Here is a 25,155-nt window from a genome sequence, read left to right as displayed (position 1 = left end):
AAGGTCTGTAAATATTATTCCCTGACCATGTAGCCACATTCAATGACACATAAAAAATACTTAGCAGTCTTTAATAGTATCTTGCAAAGTATGTTAGTGTTTATTAAAAAACTGTTTAAAAGTTGAAGGAACATTCATCTTAGAGCACAATGACAAAAGTATTTTGAAATCTGGAATGTGAACTGAACAAGAGGCATTACCAGAATCACCAGAATAAACTGCTATCTCAGCCTGCTGTAATTCAGTGCTGTACAGTCATTTTCAAAACAGTTCTAAACAAGCTAACAAACAAGCAAGAAGCATGCTGTCTTAGTGTGCCATTCCATCTTGCCTGAGAAGCCTTCCCAAGAAGTATAGTATAGCACTGTTGTTTGAAGGCCATATAAGCAGGACAGTTCTGTTGTGAGAGTCATCTTATTCAGACTTCACCTATGTTTACTGCCTTTTTAAAATCTTCTACTTTGATACTGTGTAGATAAAAAAAATACACTGTTGCCCTATTTGCTTCTCATACAGTACAAGATTGAAGTTTTTATTTTAAAATGTAGAGAGTCAAAAGTTGCTTGAACAGCATCAGAGGTCCTATACTCTGTATTCCAGAAAGACTGTAAGCTTCTTTTAACGTCCTCTGATGATAGGCACATTTATTAGAGAAAGGAACAAGAAGAAAAGCTGCTTTTTTTTTTTTGACCTTTTGCTTTTGAAAACTGATGAAAAGTCATCCAAGCTTGGTTTCAGTGTATTCTGAATTCATTGCAGTTACCTGAGAATAAAGGGGATATCTTGGCTAAGTATTTCATTTATCGTGTATTTTTTGATCTTATTCTGCAAATTCCAGTGAGACTTCTCACTGTCATTTCTACTGTTTCAGTAGAACCAGGTTCCAAATATTATTTTTTCAAAAATATTTCAAGAATTAGCAATTAACTTTACTGTGCATAACGCCATGTAATGCTATAGCGGGTATCAAGTTTCCTGTTTTGTAATTTTAAAGGAGCACCGTTGTTATATAACTGACCTTAAAAAAAGCTTCCAAACTCATACAATGTTTTCCATGTCTTAACATTCTTGGTGCATATTTAATGGATCATTTTTTTGTTTGCTTAATTGAAAAACATTTAAAAACAAAGAAGAAAATTATTTCTCTTCTTGCTTAGGTAAAAGTGAGGCCAGGAAAAATCTAGCCCTAAAGATAACTGCTTCACAGCCTTAGAAACATCAGAACATAGCATGCAGTCACAGGGGCAAAGCGTGTGAGCAAGAGAGGTTGCTTTTGTTTCTTTTAGACCCTAAATGCAGCTTTTACTACCAGAAACCTGTTATAATTTAGAACTAGACACGTTGTGAATGCAATTGGCTGAAGAAAAAACAAACCTGCTATTCTCTGAAACAGAAACTATCTTGATGGAAATTCTCTATGGAGAAGATATGTTTATTTCTTGCAGAAATAATGCATCAATTAAAGATATTTCAGTATTTTTTGTCACCTTCTGAAAAACTTTCTTAACTCAGTAGTTAATGTGATTTACATTGAAACAGGAAAAAAAAAAAAAAAAGTAATCTTGTTGGTTTATGTCCTAAATAAGTTCCAGTTTGATTACTAAATCCAAATTTCCTGTTAATAGTTTACACACGAATAGTTTTTATACTTAGGTAATGCCAATGATACAGACCAATAAAGTTTGTATTTTTATAAAGCATTGCAGTTCACTGGTGGGCCCAACAGATCTCTTTATCTTTCATTCTGTATAAAATACATGCAGGAGGTGGAGAACCTGTTTGTAATTCTCTCAGCAATTCTGCATCTTGGAGACATTCGCTTTACGACTCTGACAGACGCTGAGACAGCATTCGTGTCAGACCTGCAGCTACTGGAACGAGGTCAGTAGGACGTGACCTTGGAGCTTCGCCTGCTTGGTCCCACAGCAGGACAGTTAACGCTGATCCACGACAGATGGAAACACAATTCCAGGGAGACAAAAAAATGGCTTCTGAAAATTCATAAGTTACTCTGAGAACACAGTGTCTGGTTGACTTGGGTGTTTTTATAAACTACAGATTTTTATGGAATGAAATAAAGTGCTGTATTTATTTATTTGCAAGCTATCTAATTAAATGACACGTTTAGTGCCGTCATTTGCCAACAGATATTGTACAGTGTACTTTATGCAATCTTCTTTTAGAAAGCTCTTGAACTGCTTGTCAATAGCTGAACAATTTGCATTGAATTGAATTTCTTACATTCAGAAATCTATGTCTTAAAAGGGTCTCTTGTTTCCATGCTTTGAAGTTTGCCCTCTTGGTCACTAGCTAATCTCCTCACAGTGGCTTATGAATACAGAATGTCAATAAAAAGCATACCTTAACTCTAATACCAGAGAAAGTCTGCCAAGCCCTGGAGAAAGTCCTGAGTAATCTTTAAAGGGGAAAGAAAGCTGTAACATAATACAGATATGCTAGAACTTCACAAAGTGCTGATTATAGTAATCCAATTTTATGTGTTCATTAATTTTGATTACTTCTGTGACAGCACTCTTTAATGTGTGAGTTCTTTTGCTATACAAAAATAACATTTACAGAAGAAAAGCTGTTACAAAAAAATAAAACAAGCAGTAGAGCACAAATCAGGCTTTCTTTAAATTAATTTTTTCATTTCAGTGGCAGGGATGCTGCAGGTTTCACCAGATGAGCTTGCTTCAGCCTTAACAACTGATGTTCAGTATTTTAAAGGTAATCTTTTCCTTTCAAGCTTACACTTTCATAGATCACATCTGGTGGCATTTTGATCATTCCAATTTGAGAATTTAAAAAGCAGATAATTTTTATTTCTAATTTCTTGTATGGTCTTGTAAATTTGCTCTCTGAGGAAGTTGTAGGAATACCTGCCATGCAGTAAGTCAGACTGCTACTGATTTAGAAATGTTTTTGTAATATGGAGCAGAGCAGTTTTGCTGTCTGATGCTGATGGACTCCTAACTTGATGAATCTTATGAAAGTGTGTCAAGGTAATAGATTAGATATTAATACTAAGAACTGAACTCAGCAGGAGTGTCTTTTAAAAAAAGAGAATTTTTGAAAAAGTTTTTTTCAGTAAAATGCTACCTCTGTGCGGTATTCATACCCTTTTCTAATGAAACAAGTGCAATGTACATGTTTCCAAACTGAAGATCTTGTGAGGGTTGACAGCCTTATCTTTCACTGGAGGCTTCAGAAAAAAACCTAGCACCATGTATAGGTTTGGCAAATGAGAAGTAACTGTAACTTAATTTACTGTAACTAAAATTATTAAGAAGAGCTTTACAACACTCTTTCATCTCCAATTTCTGCTTTCTCTCTTAGGAGACATGATTGTACGGAGGCACACTATAGAGATTGCAGAATTTTACCGGGATCTCTTGGCAAAAACTCTGTATGGTCGTTTATTTAGCTTTTTAGTCAACACAATCAACTTCTACCTTCAAAATCAAGATGAGACTGGCAGGTAGGAGCTACAAACTATTGGGTGTGCCATTATCTGTTCAAATCCAGATCCACAAAAAAAATGTAATTCCATCATTTAAAGCATTTTATGATAGTATGGCAGTGATGCTTGGACCTTTAAATCGCTAGCCATTCCTTCAAAGTTGTTTCCTTTGTAACATATTTGTTTATTTATTTGCTTGTGTAGGGGGACATGCAGGCATCTAGATTGGTGGTTTGAATTAGTACCCTTTTAAGAGTTGACAACGGGCTAAATCTTTCAACAAGCAAAAAGCGGCTTGGTGGTTTTTTTAGTGCAGAATACACTTGCTCTTTCTCCCCAAAACTGTGACCAGGGTATGAGCACAGGGTATTAAAACCAGAATTTTGTTCAAAGGCCTTTAAATGAATGTTTAAACATGAATTAAACATGAGAAAAACACTGAATTAAATGTTCTAAGAATGTTCTTGATGTATCTAGGTTATCATCTGCTAAATCCAATGCTGTTGGTATCCAGTGTGGTTTCTTAGAAAAAAATGAATGCTAATTAATGTGCATCAGTGGAGCATTCAAGAAACAAAGAAAACACAATGAAAAAAAGACATTTCACTAGAACCAAAGTAGCAAACTAAGACAGCAGATCTAATCAGATGATCATATTCATGTGACTCAACCAAGGCTCAACATCTCACATGCTCAGGTAAATTTTCTTATGAACACAAGATGCCTTGGCGTTACTGGTAAATAGAAATCCACAAACAACAGATGTGAAACTTCCAAAAAAGGATGAGTATTTTTGCCTTGTATCATATCTGCCTTAACTTCATAGGACAAATATTTTCAGTTGCTCTCTTCTAGAGTCTGAAGAATTCACAATCTTATAACTCTCCTAATTGTAGACCAATTAGTAATAAATCACATTTGTCTTCTATGGGTGTAGCTAACAGAAAATGCTAGCATATCTGAATAACTCAGAGCTTTCTGCACATAAAAGCTTTACATTGCTACATAATCCACCAGAGTACCTAGCTTCCTGCTGGAGGCAAAGGAAAGTTTTGCCAGTAAGAGGGAAAGGTTTTACTTGTCTGTTTCTGATTGTACATTCCTTTACAATTGCAGACACCTGGACAAGCAAGCTAGAGCCGTGTTGCAGTCCATGTCCTAATTTGAAATACTGTTTATAACAAGGAAGGACAGTGTCATGTGGTCACATTTCATTCTTCCCCATTCATTCCTGGGACTTGTGGAACATTGGCTTAAATCAGTACATGTCTGTGACAAACAACAATCCAGCTCAGCTATTCCTAGTTACAGTAAGCTCATTTACAGTAGTCATTGAGGAAGAAATCTAAAATCAGTACATTAAAAAATCTGTTAAAACTGTTTGAAATATTTTTTCAATGTGTGATTTTGCAGTTTTGCAATTTGATATCTCAGAATCTTTCAGAATAGAGTGCTGTGTGTCTCTGTTGTTCAATAATGTAAAACTATAATTTCTAGGTATCATAGGATCTTAAAATAATGAAAGTCAAAGCTGTTTGTATATTGTTTACCTTGTAGACTCCTTTTAGTGCAATCATATGTGCCTGAGGTGACTTCTGCCTTTTGGAAATAATTCTCAGTGAAATTATTTCTACCTGTGTGGTAAATTGAAGACTATATGATGTTGTAAACCCTAGCTAAAACAGGACAGGTGTTTGATGTTGTCAGGAATGAGGAATGTGTAATATTTTTATATTATACCTATGCTTGAAAAAGGTAAATTCTTCATTTAGACTAGCTAAAGGAAGCTAACCAGCTCAGGATTTCTTGCCAGTACTGCCAAGACATGTTAAATTTTAGCAGGCCAAATTCAGCTTCAGGTTACTTTGCAAACTTGAAGCTAAATAGCTTATTTTAAATGAAAATGAAGTTGATCCTTCATTGGTATTTCAACCTCAATTGAGTTAGACAGCTTAGGATAAGAAAATACCTCTCCCACACCCCGCTTCTTTTGGTCCAGCCTAATCATTTTGTATAACCTGTAGTAGTAAATCAAGCACAGTTCAAGATGCAAGTTGGATTAATGCAAGTCATGTCATCAATCTGTGATTTGTGGCTCAGATTTACTTCATATACATCTGAGCAATTCTACCAATTAGCAGCATTATGCCTCCAGTTTGGTGCTGTTTTAATAAACCTCTGCTAAAAGATGCACCAAAGACATTAACTAATGTGACTAAATAAGGCTGATACGTTTCAGGCCATACTTCATTCCCTCGTCAGAAACTTACAGTTACTACTTATCAGATGGGATGAAGCCTTCATCAGAAGCCTGGAATAAGGTTTCTAACTCGTTTCCCTTGTTTTCTTGTGAGGTAGCTTAACTGTACTTCCATCCTACTTCAGTGAGAATTTATGAAGCAATAAACTTAGATTTATTGGCATAGTAACTCTTAAATACTTGATCTTGGCATTTTTGAGGAAACTAGTTACCCCTGTTTAACTTTTATGGTGAAGCTACTTGATTTTGGTCATTAATATTGATTTATATTTACCATGAAATAGCTTGTGGCTGGTTTCAGGCAAAGTAAAAGTGATGATTGCCATTAGATCTACAGGAAAGGTGTGTGATTCTTTGAAAAACTGCAAAGACCAAGCTCTAATGGCATGAAAAATAGAGGATAAAAGTGTTACCAGAATCCAGCAAATTCATTACTTTATAATACTATCCAGTAAATTTAAGAGTTTTAATGACAGTGTTATATGAGATAATACAACTTCAGAAATGTTGTTCTCCTTCATAAAAAGTTACTTACGATTTTGTCTATAGTTAGAAGTGAATTATAACCATGGATGCTAGTTTGGACTGGTTGCAAGGTACTTTGAGGTTCATAAGTTTATTCATCTTGGTATTGTTTCAAAGAAATTCATTGGGGAGAAACTGTTTTTCTGTAATTGGCCTCTAGAATGGGATTAGAAGAAAGCTGTTAAAATAACTACAGGTGCATATAATTATTTTTGAAAATGATATTTATTTTCACTAATTTATATAATGATTTTCTATTCTAGTGATTTTATTATTATAAAAATTGTCTAGATGAACTTATTTCCAAGACTCTTAACTCTTCAAAGTTTACTACTGTTTTACTTTCATTCAAATAAGTATGCTAATTTTCAGTTTTGTAGATAAAAGAGACTAGAGCATTCATGATTGCCTAAATGTGGCATATCAAGGTACTTGACCGTATGTTGTCAAAGTTGAATTTAGTGATCCAAAAATTAGTAATTAAATGTCTTAAGATGATGTTTTAAGAACTCCTGACTCAGTCTGCAGAAGGACTTTACATTTATGGGGATTTAAGGATGTCTGTGAACTCTTGTGAAACGCTGTTTTTCTTTTCTGATGGAAAAAAAGCTAATTAGGCATATATGCTTGAGAAAATCTTGATATTATTTTCCCTGCCTACTAGTAAGTAAAAAGTGTGATGTTTGATCAGCTAGTTAGTAAAATGTTCTCTCTTACGTAGCCTAAAGATGGGTCTAATGCCAATATGCCTGCTGTCTTTCAGACGATAAGAGCAAGCTAGCATTCAGTTATACCCTCTGTTTCTATCAGCAGTCAGACATAGGAGATTTCTGTTTCAAATATTCAGATAGAGCATACAGAATATTTCTAAATAAGTATTTTCTGAAAGCTTGTGTATTCTGACTGTGCAGTCTTATTCCCAGTGAAATTTGGATATCACCAGAGAGTAGCAGTGGCAACAGTTATTCGGGCAAAAGAAAATCTAAGTAGTCTCATTTACAAAATTCTTAATACACATCACCTGATTCAAGGCCAGGTTGAACAGAGCCTTCGGTGGCATGGTCTAGCATGAGGTGTCCCTGCCCATGGCAGAGGAGTTGGAACTAGGTGATCTTAAGGTCCTTTCCAGGCCAAACCATTCTGTGATTCTGTGATTTATTGAGTGAGATATATTGAAACAGAACTCTTCCCATCTTAGTTAAAAAGCAGAGCATATACTAAAACTTTTATTTATCTGTTATTTAACCCAATAGAAGGGTGCTGAGAGTGCAGGAAGGAAAGAGAGCTCCTATACAGAACATGAGCCCCCAGCATGAGAATTGTTTCTATGTGTGAAGGTAGGGAAATCTTTAAAACACACAAACAATACAAAGCATTTAATACAATATGGCACATAATATCATATTTTGAGATCTGCTTTAGTCTGGATCATTTCCAGTGTTTCATTAAACAAGACTGTCAATTTTTAAAGCATAAAACAGGTTGTGCTTTAAAGAGTTGGTGGAGGAGTATATGCTGCTGATGAGAGGGCTTAGATCTTAGGTCTGTTAGCAAATATGTTTCTTCCTTCTTGCCATACCTGTGAAGTCACTGAAAGAAATGTTTGTCAGATACAGAGCCAGTGTCTCTTCCCACTGTGTCTGACCACTACTTTTATCTGTACCACTCACATCTGGGTAAGGTAATTAATAATAAAAGAAAAATGACAGTTGCTGAGCAACATGACTGAGAGATGTGGCAGTGACACGAAGTCTCAGCAAAAATCTCAGTCTTCAAAAAAAAAAAAAGAAAAATCTTTCTCAAAAGTCTCAGAAACATGTTTGGTTTAGTAACTGAGATGGAGAACATCTCCAACAAGGAGTATTCAGCCTGTTCCCTTCAAGAACTGTATTTATGACAACAGGTGTAATCTGTCCCCCTGGGAGAACTGAGGAAGTCTTAATTAGAATTCTGAGGGTCCTCATTTGAAGGCTAATTTATATACTTCATCTAATCCTAGAAATATTTCCTCATTAATCAGTATCACTTCTAGTTTATCCAGATCAGACATAAGCCTGCTGGCTTAATTCCTGGTTACTGGCAGCAGTTGGAGGAAGAGCAAGAAATATTATATCTGAGAAGATGAAAAGACATGTTAGATCATCTGGCCTCACCAGATTCACCTCACTGCTTTATATAGGCCAATGGGAATGAAACGTGTAGATTTTGGAGCTGAAAACCATGCGGGATGAAAAAAAAAGTGATCAAATAACGTCCTATAGCTTTGTCTGAAGCAATGGGTTAGAAATATTGTAAAGGGAATTCTGTTCACTTTGCCAAGAATAGAGCATCTCCTGATGAATAGCAAGATGTCTGCAAAGACAGTAGATCATCAGACAGAGTGTCTTTTGTATGTCTATGTGCATTGTTTTTTAGGAGTTGCCAAGAATTTTTATGTAGTTTCTTTATAATGTAGCTGTGTCGTGGCTTAAACCACAACAAGTTGTTAAGTGTATAAGATTAAAAGTTTTTCTAGTCCATAAGGACATCTTTACAGAGATGTCATTCTGAGGAAAAAGGTGAAACTGGAGACATTGTAAAATATTATCAGTTGAAATGCTGTTTTGTAAATCACAAAAATCAAATGAGTTATGGTTAATATCCATGACTAGTTTTAACTATCCACGTCTATGTGCTGCTCTAAGAGATAAAAATATTTGTTAAATACTCAGAATTTGCTGGTTTTCCAATTTCTGTGCTAGGAAGTATTGTCAAACTTGACATTCAAAGTCTCCAGTAAAACTGCAACTGTTTTCTTTATACAGCGTAAGCACTGAATATCTGAAACATAATGAGGCAAAGTGTCAGTGATGCTTAGTAACCATAAAAGAATAAAGTAAAATAAGGGGATTTTTCAGAGCAAAAGTGCTCTTTTCTAATATTTGTTCTTTTAGATACTAGTGACATGTCCTTTCATTTGTAAACATGGCATCATTCATGCTTTATTTTGCCTTGGGAATCTCTGTTATTATTAATTTAAAGAAAGTAATTTTGCTGGAATTAATATGATTGACAGCTAGCAAGGAAAAACATATATGGAGCCTCCCTCTGAGAAGAAAAGTGGTATAAAACAAAGGAAGAAGAAGAAAAATGAGAGGACGAAGAAAGAAAGAAAAAAAACCCCAAAGCAATTCTTAGCAACATATTAAACAGTGATCTTAATTTTGATGTTGTGCTGTCTGTTGCTGTTTAATTCTCAAATTCCGAGCAATAAGTTAATACAGAAAATTAATATAATGGTTGGTGAGATTTAGCAGATAAATGCCATAATGTACTAATAAGTTGTCACTATTGCAGAGGATACAGAGCCTTGTTCTCTCATACTTGCTCTGTAGGCAAGATATTAATTATGTAAAACCTCCAGCTCTTTTCATGTAGTGTGTGCATCTTCTGTTAATATAAGACCAATATTATCAAATGGAGTTCATAAAAATTTGGGGTGACATGTTTTCCTGTCAACAAATGCATCTTCAGCAAATAATGATATTTCTTGGAAAAATCACAGTTTTGATAAGGAATGTTGAGGTAGGTAATAGGCTGGCTGATAAGGCTTTTACCTGGAGTTTTAGAAAATAGGGCCAAGTTCCTGTTTTGTCTGTTTTGTAATAATTCATTAAGTCAGTTTATTTTGGTCTTTTCCTTAATGCAAATGTTTTTATATTCCTTGAGAGAAAGTAAGACAGGCTAATTTTTAACAAAATCAGTCGTGGCAATCAACTGGGCTGTAAGCAATCCAGCCTCAAGTCTATTTGTTGAATCAGACACAGAAGGGATAAGCTGATCCGTCTGTGTTAAGTGGCTCTTAATAATTGTGAAATATAATGCAGTATTTCAGCTGTTGTGTAGTGTTACATAGTAGTTCATGTTTTGCCTTCCTAGAAGGAAGGGTATAGATAAATGGCAAAAAAAAAAAAAAAAAGAAAAAAAGAAGAATGAAAACTTATTAAGTATTCTGTAATTCCAAACTAGGGGCGGGGTTGGGGGGTTTGTTTGTGGTTTGGTTTTTATGTTTATTTTTTTGTGTGTGTTTTGGGTTTTTTTGGGTTTTTTTTGGTTTTTTTTTTTGGTGGGGGTGTCCAAAACTTATTTAAAAAACAAAATTGTTAATAGTTTTTCAATATTAGTCTGAGGTAGTTAATTTTTCAAGCATCAAATTCTTCCTTATAGAAATGACCTGGTTTTGTTGAAAACACATTGTGACAAGGAATGTGCATGCATCTCTACTCAGAAACACTTGAGAACAAGGCTTACATTTTAAAACACAATTCAAGTTGCACTTGTTGCTAGAGATGGAGATGGTGATATATCTTTATGCTTTTTATTGTAGAAATTCCCTTGGAGGCTAGTCAACCTCACGATAACCTCTCCTGCCCAAGAAAGTCATTCTAGACTAGATTTGTTATGTAACTCTCGATGTCTGACATTTACGCACATAGCCAGTCTTGTGCCGATTAGTAGTGCATTGAACTAGTATGCGTTAGAAATGAAGACAAACTTCTTGCGTATGATTTCTGAAAGAGGCTCTGCTTGCCTCCGAGGATTGTTTTTCCTAGCTTCTTTTGTAGTACTCAGTTTTTTTATGATTTTACTTTTTTTTGTTTGTTACATTGGCATTCATTTTCAGGGCTGGATCCTCACCTAATTAAATGGTAGTGTTTATGACTGTAATAGAGCTAGCTAAAGTACTTCAGTGGTGGATCACCTTTTTTATCCTTTATATCTCTATGTTGATATACACATAGATTTAGACAGAGGGAAAACATGAAACATGGAGGGAAAATGTGGTAGGAAAAGTAGGTTTCAGAAACAGCAGGCTGCGATATTATTTGTATGCATATAAACCCATACATTTACAAATTTTGTTGGTAAAGAGAAAGGAAAACTCACCTGCTTTAGAAACTATCTGTCTTCTTTCTTAGGAAGCTGAATCATTTTTCCTGTTCTGGAGAGCTATTGGCTATAGTGCAGTCTTCCGTCTTGCTGGGAGTTCATTTCACTCTGGAGAAAGTCCCACTGCATTCACACAGGCAAACTGAAACGAATTTTTTACTACAACATATTTATAATGTTCTCTGTCTAATAACACTGTGAAAAAAATAAAGCAAAACCTAGCTTCTGTGAGCCCAGACCTTTCATACAGAGTTCTCAAATTCTTCCAAAGCGGGCAACAGGATATCCCGGAACATAAATTTTGCTCCCCATAGTGAACTTCATTTCTTCTCCAGATCAGGTTTACAATGACCTAGTCTCAAGTAAGTACAGAATAACAACACTGCCCCTTTCCCATTTCTGCTGCTGAAATCCTGGGTGACTGCTCTGCCTTAATCCTTCCACTAGGCCAAAACAAAAGCTCTTCCCTGAATGCAGACAGTGGCACATGACAAATTAGGTGCACTGCCAACAAGTATTCTGTTACATACACAGAGAAGAAGCATCTGTCTTCTTCATGCCCAAATCCTCACTGTTCTTTCCCCTGAGAGATGTAACCTGTTGTGCAGCCAGAGCTCACAGCCTCTACTTGATGCTGGCACAGAGAGGACTTTGGCTTAACAGGTTTCCCTTGAAATGCATTTAGTAGAAGCAGTTCTGGCTGTCAAAATAGAAACTGGAAGATACAACTGAGTGCAACCAAGAAGTTTTGAAACTTCCACAAAATGGCTGTCCTTCATCTGAGCGAATAAATACCTATGCCTTTAGAAACTGGACTTCAAAGAAGCTAAGATTTTTTTTTTCCCTTCTTTTACATATTTAGTTTTTAAAGTTTCTGCTAAAACAGTTTCAGACCCTGCCTTTATTTATGCTTGACATAATAGCTTGGTGGTTAGAATTTTAATTCTGTTGTATACATGGTCTGTGTATTTTGAACTGTGTTTTTGAAATACAGCCTGCTTTCATCCTAGAACAGAAATACTTTTGTCCAAAACAAGTCTATTATCCTCTTGCTTGAATTCTTATTATTGGCAATATCTTTCTGTTTCCCAGTGACCAAGTGTTTGAAATTGGAGTGCTGGATATTTTTGGATTTGAAGAATTTCAGAAGAATACTTTTGAACAGGTATGTGGTTATATTTTGCTGAATTTACTGTAATTGTTAATGTTAATTCCTCTACTGAGGTTTTGGGGTTTAGCAAAAACAAGTGTTTTGATCAGAATATAAATGTACATGGAGACAAAAATTTGCTTTTATAATATTTTTTCCCCATTCTGTTTACATGGGGGTGAATTAAAACCCAGGCTTTGGACAGTTATGTATAATTTTCCAAAGAATCTAGTAAACATGTGCCATCATGATTTGGAAGAGGGGTAGTATCAGCACTGAAAGACTATCAGAGGAAAATACTTAGTGTTGTCTGTTTCTGCGCTTGTGGAAGTGATATTTCAACTAGGTCAGTGAGGACAATACAGTGGGCTGGAAGAAAGATCAAAAGGCTTTCAGATGCCTTGGAGAAAAAAATGAATGAAAATGCTACATTATGCTAAGTTCAATTACTGGCAAATCACCTTTGTGTGACTTTTTAACATGTGACTTTTTAAAAAATGGAATTACATCCACAGAAAATAAACTTCAGCTCACTGAATGCTTAAAAATACATTTAAATATAAAACATTTTTTGATAATTATGGAACTGTTTGCACACCTTCAACATTACTGTCTGAACACCAAAGCTCTTGGGAATTACATATTTCTGAAAGCATTAGTAACTCTATACAACAGGCTGAAAGAGATGTCTAAGTTATTGTTCAGTTTTAATTCATTCTGTAATGCAGCAGAAGAAAAATGAAAGCATAGAACAGAATAGAAAATCAAAGCATATAAAATAATAGAAATGGCATCAGCAACAACAAAGGGCCTGTTATTGTGTGAAATCAGAATTTGCCCCTTCATCCCAGCAAGCCATTATTTTATGGCTCAACTTTCTAGTGAACTGAAAGTTATAGAGCCACATTACTTCAGTTTGTGTAGCATGTTTACATCTCTACCTAGTTTCCAAATGTTTGAAAGTACAAACAGGGCAAGCTTACCTCTGCCTTCAAAAAAAAACCGTGTAAGAATGCAATAAAACATATTCCAGTTCTCCTCTCACAGAACCCTTTTTGCTCTTAGCATTCTACCTTGCTTAAACAGGTACCTTGCTGGATTAAGGAGTGTTGATGTGTGCTAATATCCACAATCATTTACTCAGTGTGAATGTCTGCTTTGGGGGACAATATCAAGTGAAAAATAAAAAGCATTTTAGCAGACTGCGTATCTATGAAGAAAATCATAAACCTTACTGATTAATAAGGAAAAAGTATTCTATGCATCTCGAAAGAGAAGGGTGCATCTTGGGATTTACTGGTTATTTTCCTTTGACTCTGTTCTGCATTTTTTTTTGTCACAAAACTCATAAGTTCTGCAACTGACATGATGAAATACCATGAATTCCAATTTCTGGGGTAAGTAATTTTCTGCGTAGTGACTGCATAGGATGCTGAAAGAGAAAATATGGGGCTGAAAGAAAAAAAGTAAAAAGTAATTTATGATTTCTGCATAACAAACATGATAATTTCAAAGTCAGCTTGGCTTTTTTATTTTATTTTTTCTAAATTAATATTTTTCAAGAAACACTTACTGTCCTTCCACCTGGACTGAATGCATTTTGTTGAGTAATATTGAGTAATACTCTGAGTCATTACCTCAGAAACTACTGAACTGCATTTCTGAAAAGATAGAATAGAGGTAAAGGATTTACCAAGTTCATTTTTATGTGAACACTGTGATGTGATTCCTGAAGTGATAGGTTGTGGTACTGATGAAGTGAAGCAGTTTGTATCTCCATGTGACACAATATAAACATGCAGACCCAAACCCAAACCAGCCTGCACTTAAAAGCTTGAGCTGTATAGCAGCTTAGACTAGTTCAGTACTCTGCCTGGGCTTGTTAACCCTGATGATAAATAAGCTTGTTAGCCCAAATAGGGTCCTCATGCAAAACATTGCATCATGTCTGCAAACATGCCCACTGTCAAGGCCTGTGACTGCAGAACATTAACTTTAAATGTTCCAGCCGAACAGTGGAGAAGCTATAAAAATTACTTTTTCATCACATTTAGATGAATGTATTTTAAAATGGTATCAAAAAAGTAATTTGGGGAAAATGAACCTTTTGTTTCAAATTAGTGTAAGACAAGGCATTCTTTGTGATATCTGCCTGCTTTTTTGGAAAAAAAAAATACAGCTGTTTTCAAAAAAGATAAAACTTCCTGATTGCCCAAATCTGGGGGCATTCTAAGCAGCTGCATGATTTTTTCAGGTGCTTCAAATCAGGTCAGTTGGTAGTTTTATATCATCATCAAGAGAGTAATGTGATACTAAATCATATGTCAATTTAAGTAATTTATTTTAGAAGACTGTGTTTGAAGACAGTTCAAGAGGAGAGATCTGGATAAACCAGGTAGAAGAACTTGTGCAATCTACTGAGCGTGTTGGAATGACACAGCATTAGAGTATTGAAATGTCAAAGGCAAATGAGAATTGGTCTAGGAGTGCTTCATGAACAATGCATAGGACAATAGATGTCAAAGAACTAGACAAGTAAGGTTAATTATGTCTACACTACGAATCTGGTAACCTCTGAAGGCAAAATGATGTGACTGACAGCTTGCAAGGAGAAAAGTTTTATAGGCGATTACAAAGAAGCTCAGTTTTCCTTGTACTTGGTGAACATTGGTAAACCTTCATTTTATAGAACATGTGTAATACGTTATATAGCAAAAATAGGACATGTAATTGTAAAATAACAGTAAATAAGTGTATGGAATAAGTGAGCAGAGTTATCATTGGTATGAAATTGATAGGAAAATTGGTATGAAATTCAGGTATGTAATGTAAAGCTGAAATAGAGGGGGCAGTGTTTTGGAAGTCACAGTCTGAGGGAGTCATTGGTTAATACAGATTAAAAGCTTCTGATTTACCAGGAATAAGTGAGTTACAGCTCATCAGCTGAGCTATGTTAAGTGACTGCAGAACACTTTTAGCTCACCCCAATTGCAACCTACAGTCATTTCCTAGCAGTGATCATTAGCTTGGGAACAGCATTTTCGTAGAGCAGCTGCTTACCTACTGTGCCAGAACAGCTTTGCATACAGCCACACTGGAACATGGTCAGAAGTAAGCACAGATTTGACTATCCTATTACATGCAGAAATGGCCTTAATTTTGTGACCGTTTCAGGGAATGTGAGTGCTCTACCAAAAATAGCAATGACAGCTTTAAATGTTAGTTTTCAATGTTTTCTTAGGGTTTCTTTGTTTAATTTGTCACAGTTTAATCTGCACTCCTTTAAAAATAGAAAATGTCAGCTTCTCTTCTGGTAGAGTTTAAAACTAGGTTAGATCTTATTCATGATTCCTTCACAGCAGAAGTCCAAATAGTGCAGTCAAGGAATGCTGCTATCTTCATTATACCTTTATGCTTTGTATTCTTTAACCACAAGCTCATGCAATGCAACTGGAAAGACCTCATAGCCAAGGAACATACTAGTGATAAGTAAGAAGGGAGGTTAATAGTGTCCTGTACCATTTTCCTCTAATTGTTTCTAAGAAACAATTTCTAAGAAACAATTATTTATTACAGCATAAGAACCAGAGATTAGAATAACAAGAGTAGCCTTTCTTCCCTCTGCTGAAAGTTAGGTAATTTCTACAGAAATGAAAGCTTGTAGTTGTAAAGCATTACAAAGAGCAATAATGTGGTTAAATAAAATAGTCTAGTAGTCTTTCCTCTCTGATGAGAGTAAGTAGTAAACTGAAAAAACATTTAGCTCTTGCTAAACAATGTGTTTAGCTCTTGCTTGTTATTTTGCCCCTATAGACCTCGTAAGTTTTGCAGAAGAAAGTGTGTGTGTGTGTATATATATATGTATGTATGTATGTATCTCCTCCTTTTTTTAGGAAATATAAGTAATTTATCTGAATTAGGACCACAGGTCACTGAAACAGTCAAGTGTCTCTTGACTCCTGTTCAACTGTATACCTACTAAAGCATGTGCGCATTATCAGTGTGATGCAGTTGAGCGCTGGGAGAGGCATGGCTCCCATGGCAGCTCTGTGCAGTGCATCTCATGGTAGGAGCTAGCTAGCCCCAAGAACACAGAGTATTGCCTGCCCTGCTCAGGACTTCAGAGTCAGTATGGTGAGGCAGAAGAGCTTCTACAACCCATCTGTGTTCACAGCAATTTTCGCCAACATTTATTGTTAGGTGTGGTAGGTTTTCACATCTCAACATGTTATTTGTTTAGTTGACCCTGCTGAAACTTCATTTAATTTTGTCATGTGACCTTTCCTACCCAAAACAGACATACCAAATTAATTTTTATTAAATTGCATTGCCTCAGCCATTAGACCACTTCAAGCTATCCAAATGTAAGTTTATGTTGCCTATTTTGTAGATGGATGGATATGAATAGATAAAAGTTTCATGACTTAACTTGTCTGTAGTCATTGCAGTCTCAATGATAGCAGACAGGAGGTTGTGCACTCAAATTTTTGCATTCAGACAGTCTGAAGAAGCATTCCAATATTTTATTTTATGGAGAAGAAATCAGCCATCTTTGATTTTGCTTGTCCAAATCATAGACAGATTTTCCTGCTTTTCTCTGTAGTAGCCTGGGTAATAGGCGGCTTCTGGTGCACACCAAGCTCTTGATACTATGCAGGGACTTGAATGCAGAACCTCCCACTGCAGTTCCCAGTGCTGGGACATTCCTTATTACCCATCGGATGAGGAACACAGTATCACAGTATCACAGTATGTTAGAGATTGGAAGGGACCTCAAAAGATCATCTAGTCCAATCCCCCTGCCAGAGCAGGAACACCTAGATAAGGTTACACAGGAATGTGTCCAGGCGGGTTTTGAATGTCTCCAGAGAAGGAGACTCCACAACCCCCCTGGGCAGCCTGTTCCAGTGTTCCGTCACCCTCACTGAGAAGAAGTTTCTTCTCAAGTTGAAGTGGAACCTCTTGTGTTCCAGTTTATACCCATTACCCCTTGTCCTATCATTGTTTGCCATTGAGAAGAGCCTGGCTCCATCCTCATGACACTCCCCCTTTATATATTTATATACACTAATAAGGTCCCCCCGCAGTCTCCTCTTCTCCAAACTATAGAGACCCAGCTCTCTCAGCCTTTCCTCATAAGGGAGATGCTCCACTCCCTTAATCATCTTAGTTGCCCTGCGCTGGACTCTCTCCAGCAGGTCCCTGTCCTTCTTGAACTGAGAGGCCCAGAACTGGACACAATATTCCAGATGCGGTCTCACCAGGGCAGAGTAGAGGGGAAGGAGGACCTCTCTCGACCTACTGACCACCCCCCTTCTAATACACCCCAGGATGCCATTGGCCTTCTTGGCCACAAGGGCACAGTGTTGGCTCATGGTCATCCTGCCATCCACTAGGACCCCCAGGTCCCTCTCCCCTACACTACTCTCTAACAGGTCGTTCCCCAACCTATACTGGAACCTGGGGTTGTTCCTGCCCAGATGCAGGACTCTACACTTTCCCTTGTTATATTTCATCAAGTTTCTCCCTGCCCAACTCTCCAGCCTGTCCAGGTCTCGCTGGATGGCAGCACAGCCTTCTGGCGTGTCAGCCACTCCTCCCAGCTTAGTGTCATCAGCAAACTTGCTGACAGTACACTCAATTCCCTCATCTAAATCGTTGATGAATATATTAAATAATACTGGTCCCAGTACTGACCCTTGAGGCACTCCACTAGATACAGGCCTCCAACTGGACTCCGCCCCATAGGCTACAACTCTCTGGCTTCTCTCCTTCAGCCAGTTCGCAGTCCACCTCACTACCTGATCATCCAGGCCACACTTCCTCAATTTAGCTATGAGGATGCTGTGGGAGACTGTGTCAAATGCTTTGCTGAAGTCAAGGTAGACCACATCCACCGCTCTGCCATCATCCATCCACAATGTTATTTCCTCATAAAAGGCTAGGAGGTTGGTCAAGCATGACTTCCCCTTGGTAAAGCCATGTTGACTGCCCCTCATAACCCTCTTGTCCTTGACATGCCTTAAGATGGCATCAAGGATAAGGTGTTCCATCACTTTCCCAGGGATGGAGCCTTTAAAAAGGAAAAATAATGTGATATTTTTAAGTCCGTTTTGCTAGTCTCCATGCACAGGAAGGTTTTTAATATCCTTGTTCGGGATCAGGAAGAGCCAGCTAATCCTTGGCATCAGGGAGCAAGGCACCAGGAGGATCCCAAGGCTGGCCATTCCCTCCCCGATGGGCGCTATCCTTCAAGGCCTGAGCATGGTGAGCAGAGCCAGGGCTGCTAACAGCACCCTTCCACAGCCCTGACACAGCAAGCAGCAAGCAGCAAGCTGGAACTGCAGTCCTGTCAGGAGCAGTGGGTGAAAGGCTGGAAACTGGCATGGCCACAGTGTTGCCTGGAACTGGACCCTTCGGTACGATATGGGTCCCAGGAAAAGCTGAGCAGGGCTGTAAAAAACTATTCGTCTCCTCAGGAGCCTGATGATACTGTGTTTTCATTTGTTCCTTAACCCAGTTCCTGTGGATCTTGCACTCTGCATGGCTTTGTCATGGTGTACCTCTGTTACCTCTCTGTCTTTTTGGTCTTTTCAGTCTTCATGCACTTTTTTCACTTTGTGCAGGATGGTGTCGTGTATCCTGTGCTCCAGTCAGACACTGGAAAACCAGTTATTCAGTTTTAAAGTTGGCTTATCATGTACCTGACATCAAAGTTTTTAATTTTTGTTTATTCTTTTATGGTAGACACATTGTGGCCAAAGATAAAATAATTTATCTAAAATTGAGATTCCCATATGTATTCAGTTTGTGATTGATTGGTGTAATGCTGCACAAGGACATTTATTAATTGATATCTTACTTTTCCACAGCAGCACCCTTTTTCATCCTACAGTACTTAGTTGCCAGCCAGCAGTATGAGTGAAAAAATAATTTTGAACTATTTCAGTATATTTAATTCCAAACTCTTTCAAGGAAAGACTGTTGTTACCACATTTGTTTGTTTGTTTGTTTGTTTTTTAATCCTTTTATATGTACAAAATCAGGTGGTGAACTATTCCACTTGTTTGAAATTGTGTCATTTTTAGAGGGGTTTTTCAGACCCTTTTTTGTGGAAGGCTTTTCTGGTGACAGATACCCATAATAAAATTTTAATATACCACTGGGTTCTGTTTTACTTTATTTGAGGAACACAGATCAGCTAATGACAACTGACCTCAGAGATGACATGAATTCCCAGTGAAATAAAGTTCTTCTGAAAGAGATACAGAAGGACTTTTTTTTAATCTGTGTTTGAGCTGCATGGAAAAGAAGAAATCTGTATTTGATCCTATTGCCCATCAAAGGCAAAGGAAGGAATGTAACAGGTTCTGGTTTTCTTATACATTTATTAAAAATATTCTGATTGGTACTGTACATAAGAAAAGGATGTGGAAATGCTTGGGTAGCAGATACAAACGGGAACAGTACTTCTGAAGATACTTCTGAAAAATAAGTGATTATCAAGTTACGCTTAAAAATATTTTCTGAGTCCAGTGCCATGAAGCAGAAGATGATTCTTCTTTCCATTATCTTAGAATTACATTTCTGAGAAATGCTAGAGCACATCCTTGCAAATTAAACTTGGCATTGTAGCTTCATCATCTCAGCCCATAACGTACAACCTGATAGATGTGTTCGTATGACAGCTGTGAGTTCTGCTCCATGCTCTGAATACACATCCCTTGAGAGTACTAATCCTTTTGCATGACCAGAGGATGTAAATGAGCTTTTGAAAGGATGTTGACGTGCATCATTTTCTCACTGATTGACAGTCGCAAAGTTTTCTTTTCACAAATTCCCTTTCCGCCTTTTCAAATAGTTATTTATAAAAAACGAAGAGCAGGAAGAATTCATTAGTCATGGGTGCTTTTCTGTCTTTAAAGTACAGTACAATTTTGGTCTTCTACCTAAATTTAACTTTGGAGTATACTTAATAGTGTTAACTGGTCAAATGTAGTAAAAGAAAGATCAAGTTAACACTGCCTAATGTGATGCATTCTTATTGCTTTTACCAAATGCCACTGTATTATTTTCTAAATTCTGCAATTTGGATGACACTGCAAGTTGATTGATTAAATACTTGAACAAGATTTTTGTTTTCTTCTAATAATATTCTAGAAATACTTTTTAATGAAGACTTGGACAAGTTGATGGTGTATTTGTTTTCACTTAGACATGATATTGAGTTAGAATTGGAAAGAAGGACAGATAGAAAGTAGGATTTCTGACAGAAGAGACATACAATGGAGCCAGTAAGAGGCATGCAAAGATCAGTTTAACAGTGTTTAATGGCAAAAAGTACCACAGGTTATATTGAGTGATGCTGCAAGGTAAACGAAATGTACAGTGCTTTAATGGTATCACCACAACATTTGCTTTAGTTAAAAATTTCATTGTGTTTTCTGTTACTGCTACGACCATATTTCAATCTAGTTTTCATGGGTGCAGCTAAATATATGTTTAAAAAATGTAGTTTCCTGAACTTTTCATACCTTTGGTCTGAAAATATGTCAGTGCATTTTATAATACTTCGTAAGACATGGAGCAAAAGAGGTTGGGTTAGGAAAAGTAGTTCAGTTCATTTTCATCTGATTTCTGCACTTCAGCTGTTTTAATTATGATGTCAACCTGTGTCAAGTTTTTAATTTGAAGATTTCATTTTATTATCCTTTCCCAGCCGGTTGTATAAAACATTGAAATGGAGAAAGATACAATCAGAATGTCTTGCTTTTCAGCAGTCCCTGGCTGGTCTCCTGGTTCTCATTCTGCAGAGCTGTTACTCACAACCACTGCCAGGGAGGCCAGCTTTGGAGCAGCTTGCAGTTTATATGTCTAGTTTGCAGAACCTTACTGCCATTATGGCAAGTCTGCCAATCCGAGTGACATATTGACATATTTGTATTACTTACAAGCACACCACTGTATACCATAATATACTGATCAATGGAATTTATAAATGTGGTTTTTGATTTACCAGCCCAACATGTATTATGTATAAATATTTTAACAAAATACTGTGCCTTTTACTTTTGGCAGTTAAAACCAATGTTCTTTATTAGATCCTTTAAAGATATGACTAACACAGTCTTTCCCTTTGGCTCAAGTTGTATAGTTTAATAGTTTTGCTCTCCAGTCAGGTCTTTGGTACAGGTACATTTATTGGTTTTATATATTTTAGGAGACTGGCACACGATAAAAAGTAAGCTTAAGTTAATAATGATTTTGCCAACTTTTGTTATAGTAAAACATACCTGTGTAAAGTTAAATGACAGGGTTCTCTAAACTCATTTCCAAACAAAGATATACAGAACATGCATAATTTTAAGGCTTTACATATCCTGTGAAGTTTAAGCTTGTAATGTTATGTCTGCTTTCTAAAATAATACTAAGAAGTTGCTGAAAAGATTTTGCAATTAGGATTTGAAAAGCAAGCAGTAAGACATATTTTGCCTACCATGAAGTTAAAAAAACTGTCTTTTTCTATAAAATAGGTAAATGGTGTTAGTCAATTGTACGCTTTCATTGTTAATAAAATGAGATAACAATCTTCAGGAATCCCAATTATAAAAAATAGTGGTTTTGTTCGAGTTTGTCTTTTCCCTGCACTATCATGCTTTAGTAAAGACAGTTAATAACAGACCTTTGGTTGTAAAATTAGGTTTTGTTTTATTTCTTTTTACTGTTATTCACACTAGTCTATTTCATTGTATAGCAAGTGTAGGTTGACTATACTAGCATGAGGTGGTAATGGAAAATTCAGGCAACTATTACACATTACTTGGGTTCCTTTCCCTCACTGGGATGTTAAGCGATATAATTTTAGGATGGATCCAAATATTTCGTATGTTTGAATATGACTTGCTGATGGAATTGCCTTTGCACACTTTATTCATGTAAGATACAGTTTATGGCCAGAAAAATATGTGACTAGTTTAGTCTGAAAAGAGACTTTTCCTTGCATCATTCCTTATATAAAGTGTTCTTCCACCCTTTTAGGAGTTTGTTTTCTTCATTTCTTAGTAACAGAGGAGCTTTAGAATTTTCCACTAAAATTTCCACTTCAATATGAATCATAGAATCATAGAAAGGTTTGGGTTGGAAGGGACCTTAAAGATCACCTAGTTCCAACCCCCCTGCCATGGGCAGGGACATCTTCCACTAGACCAGGTTGTTCACAGCCCCACCCAACCTGTCTTTGAACAGTTCTGGGGATGGGGCATCCACAACTTCTCTGGGCAACCTGTGCCTTCCAGTGCCTCACCACGCTCACAGTTTCCCTAGGGTCTTGGTAATCTATAGTCTGCTTAGAGGCAACATATAATGGATTGACATTTTACCAAGTTCCGTATTGGACTTGCAGTAAAGCCTTCACTGATGACATTATCCAGTGAAGTTCTAATACTCATTTTTCTTCATTTTACAATAGCTGTGTGTCAACATGACCAACGAGAAGATGCACCAGTACATCAATGAAGTGCTTTTCCTACAAGAGCAAGCAGAATGTGTACAAGAGGGAGTTGCCATGGAAACTGTGTATTCTCCTAGTAACCATACTGCAGCCTTGGATTTTTTCTTTCAGGTAGTTTTCAGATGAATTTTGCACCATGTATATTTATGCACAGTCTCTGTATGTTAGAGTAATACGAACATTTGCTTTCATTTTCCGATTTATGAATCTGTAGAGAAGGTTATGGGTCCAAAGAGACTGTAGAGGGGTTGGTTATAATGGTCCTCGTACCTTCAGGGCTAACAGAGCTGGACTATTGTCCAGAGTTGAAGAAAATGTAACAGAAACACCTTGCCTCTACCAATTCATGCATAGCATTTGTGTATCATGCCATGTCGTTAATGCTTCTGTAGGACTGTTGTAAGCCTGAGAGGTTTTCTTGTATCTGAAGCTGGTTCCTGGAGTATAACATGTAAGAAGGAAGTAGCCCAATCAGTTTCCTAGAAGATCAGCAATAGTTACCATTTTTGGTAATTATTCACTACATTTCTTGCAGAATTGTCTGATGTGCATAGCCTTGGAATTACCAGAATATCTTAACCATTTTTCCTTTCCTTTGAGGTGATACATATTTCTGTTTAATAAGTTACAAGCTGTGTTACTCCACAAGAAACAACTGTATTTCTATTACTCCTGTATAAAAAGAGAAAAATCCATTTTTTAATTTCAGAAACCGTCAGGCTTTTTGTCAATGCTGGATGAAGAAAGCCAATCTATTTGGTCAATGGAACAGAGTCTTTCTAAACGCATTCAGTCTTACCTGGATGCATCTGACACAAATACAGTATATTCCTCCACAAAAGATGGAAACGGTAACCTCGCCCCAAAGGATCAGGGCTCCACCTTCACTATTATGCATTATGCTGGGAGGGTAAGTTGTTTGAATGGTTGGTTACACAGTTAATGAAAAAGAGTAAACAAAACAAAATTCTACATGGCTTCTCTGACTCCCTGCTGTAAATAGCAATTCACTTTATAATAATGAATTTGCAGAGGACAACTTAGAATGTAAATGCAATATCTAATGCATAAAATACATAGTTTGTATCATATTGCACAGGATTTAGGCTAATTCGGGCTCCTGAATTGTATATTCATTTTAAGCACTTCAGGCAGAAGGAGGTGGTTCAGATACCTCAGCATAAATGTTTAATGCCATTTTAGTTGGCTGTTGCTTTGCTTTTAGATGTTGTTCCAGAATGGTACAGGTTCCCTGCAGGTCATGTGCCATTTACGTAGATACCTGGGATACCAGCATGCATCTGATAAAAAAAAAACCACAGTTTTTTGTTAGTAGTCATAATCAAAATACATTTTTCTCTTTTTTTCTTCAAAATCCCCAAACATGCTAAGTGTTTCTAAGTACGGCTGTAAAGTGGGATGAAAGTTTTGCTTTTGCCTTCCTGCAGTGTTCACTGCAAAAGTGTAATCTGTTCTGTTAAATGTGTCTCTTACCCTGTCTTTTTACAATGCTCTCTCATTTCTACATTGTCTCCACAACTTCTCACAACCCAAAGCAAGCAAAATAGGTATGTGTTTAAGGGGAAAAATAGATACTTTTTTTTATTAGACAATCTGAACAGATTGGTCCCTCTGTGATTAATATGACATGTTGACACTTCTTTCTGCTTAAAGCAGGATATTCGAAATGTGATAATGAAGGTAGATTGTACAGCCACAATACAATGGGGGCTCTCAGTACCACTTTTCCAAATTTCCACTGAAATCAGGTGAGAACATAGACAGAGGGCTGCAGGAATAAGTCATTACATCTAAACAACTTGTTCTGTGTCCTTTCATACTTACGCATACACTCAAGTCTTACGCAGATGGTCCCATGAGCTATCCATCCACAGATGGAGTCCCATAAAAACTTTGTATGTAGCACATTTAGAAATTGTTTAGCTGCTGTGCCTCAGAACCACCTCATCATGATCATATGCACTACATTGTTTATAAAAACCTGAGATCTCAGTAAAGCTTGCTGTTAGACTTCTTCAGGATTTAGTGGCAGTGCATGATAGGTAGGCAATCACTTCAAAATCCTCCATGGAAGACAAGTGGAAACTGCAGGTGCTTCAGTATAACCCGACAACTGACACCTGAATGCTCCTCTCTTTACCTAAGCAACAGGCAGAAGAGGTAAGTTCCATGAGCAAGAAATTGTGCGGCTATGATAAAGTCTTTTTATTAGAATGAATATTACAATTCTAAACCAAATGTAATAGCTTTGCTGCTGCTTATTGTGGGAGATAATTAGAGCAACCTTCCCTCATGTA

At 36.8% G+C, this 25,155-nt stretch overlaps 1 protein-coding gene across 1 annotated transcript in view; it reads left to right on the top strand.

Annotated features, from left to right (window-relative positions):
- Window positions 1-25,155, top strand: part of MYO16 (myosin XVI) — a gene marked incomplete at both ends in the record, with an annotated part of 311,247 nt that overhangs the window by 187,920 nt on the left and 98,172 nt on the right. Inside the window, 6 exon segments of the mRNA XM_080613866.1 lie at window positions 1,764-1,881; window positions 2,659-2,730; window positions 3,340-3,481; window positions 12,270-12,342; window positions 22,796-22,948; window positions 23,547-23,747. Coding sequence (XP_080469992.1) covers window positions 1,764-1,881; window positions 2,659-2,730; window positions 3,340-3,481; window positions 12,270-12,342; window positions 22,796-22,948; window positions 23,547-23,747 — 759 coding nt within the window.

The sequence above is a fragment of the Psittacula echo genome, assembly GCF_963264785.1.
Source record: "Psittacula echo genome assembly, chromosome: 3".
Lineage (NCBI taxonomy): Eukaryota > Metazoa > Chordata > Aves > Psittaciformes > Psittacidae > Psittacula > Psittacula echo.
The sequence above is the reverse complement of the archived record's forward strand: the minus strand, read 5'-3'. Positions and strand labels throughout refer to the sequence as shown.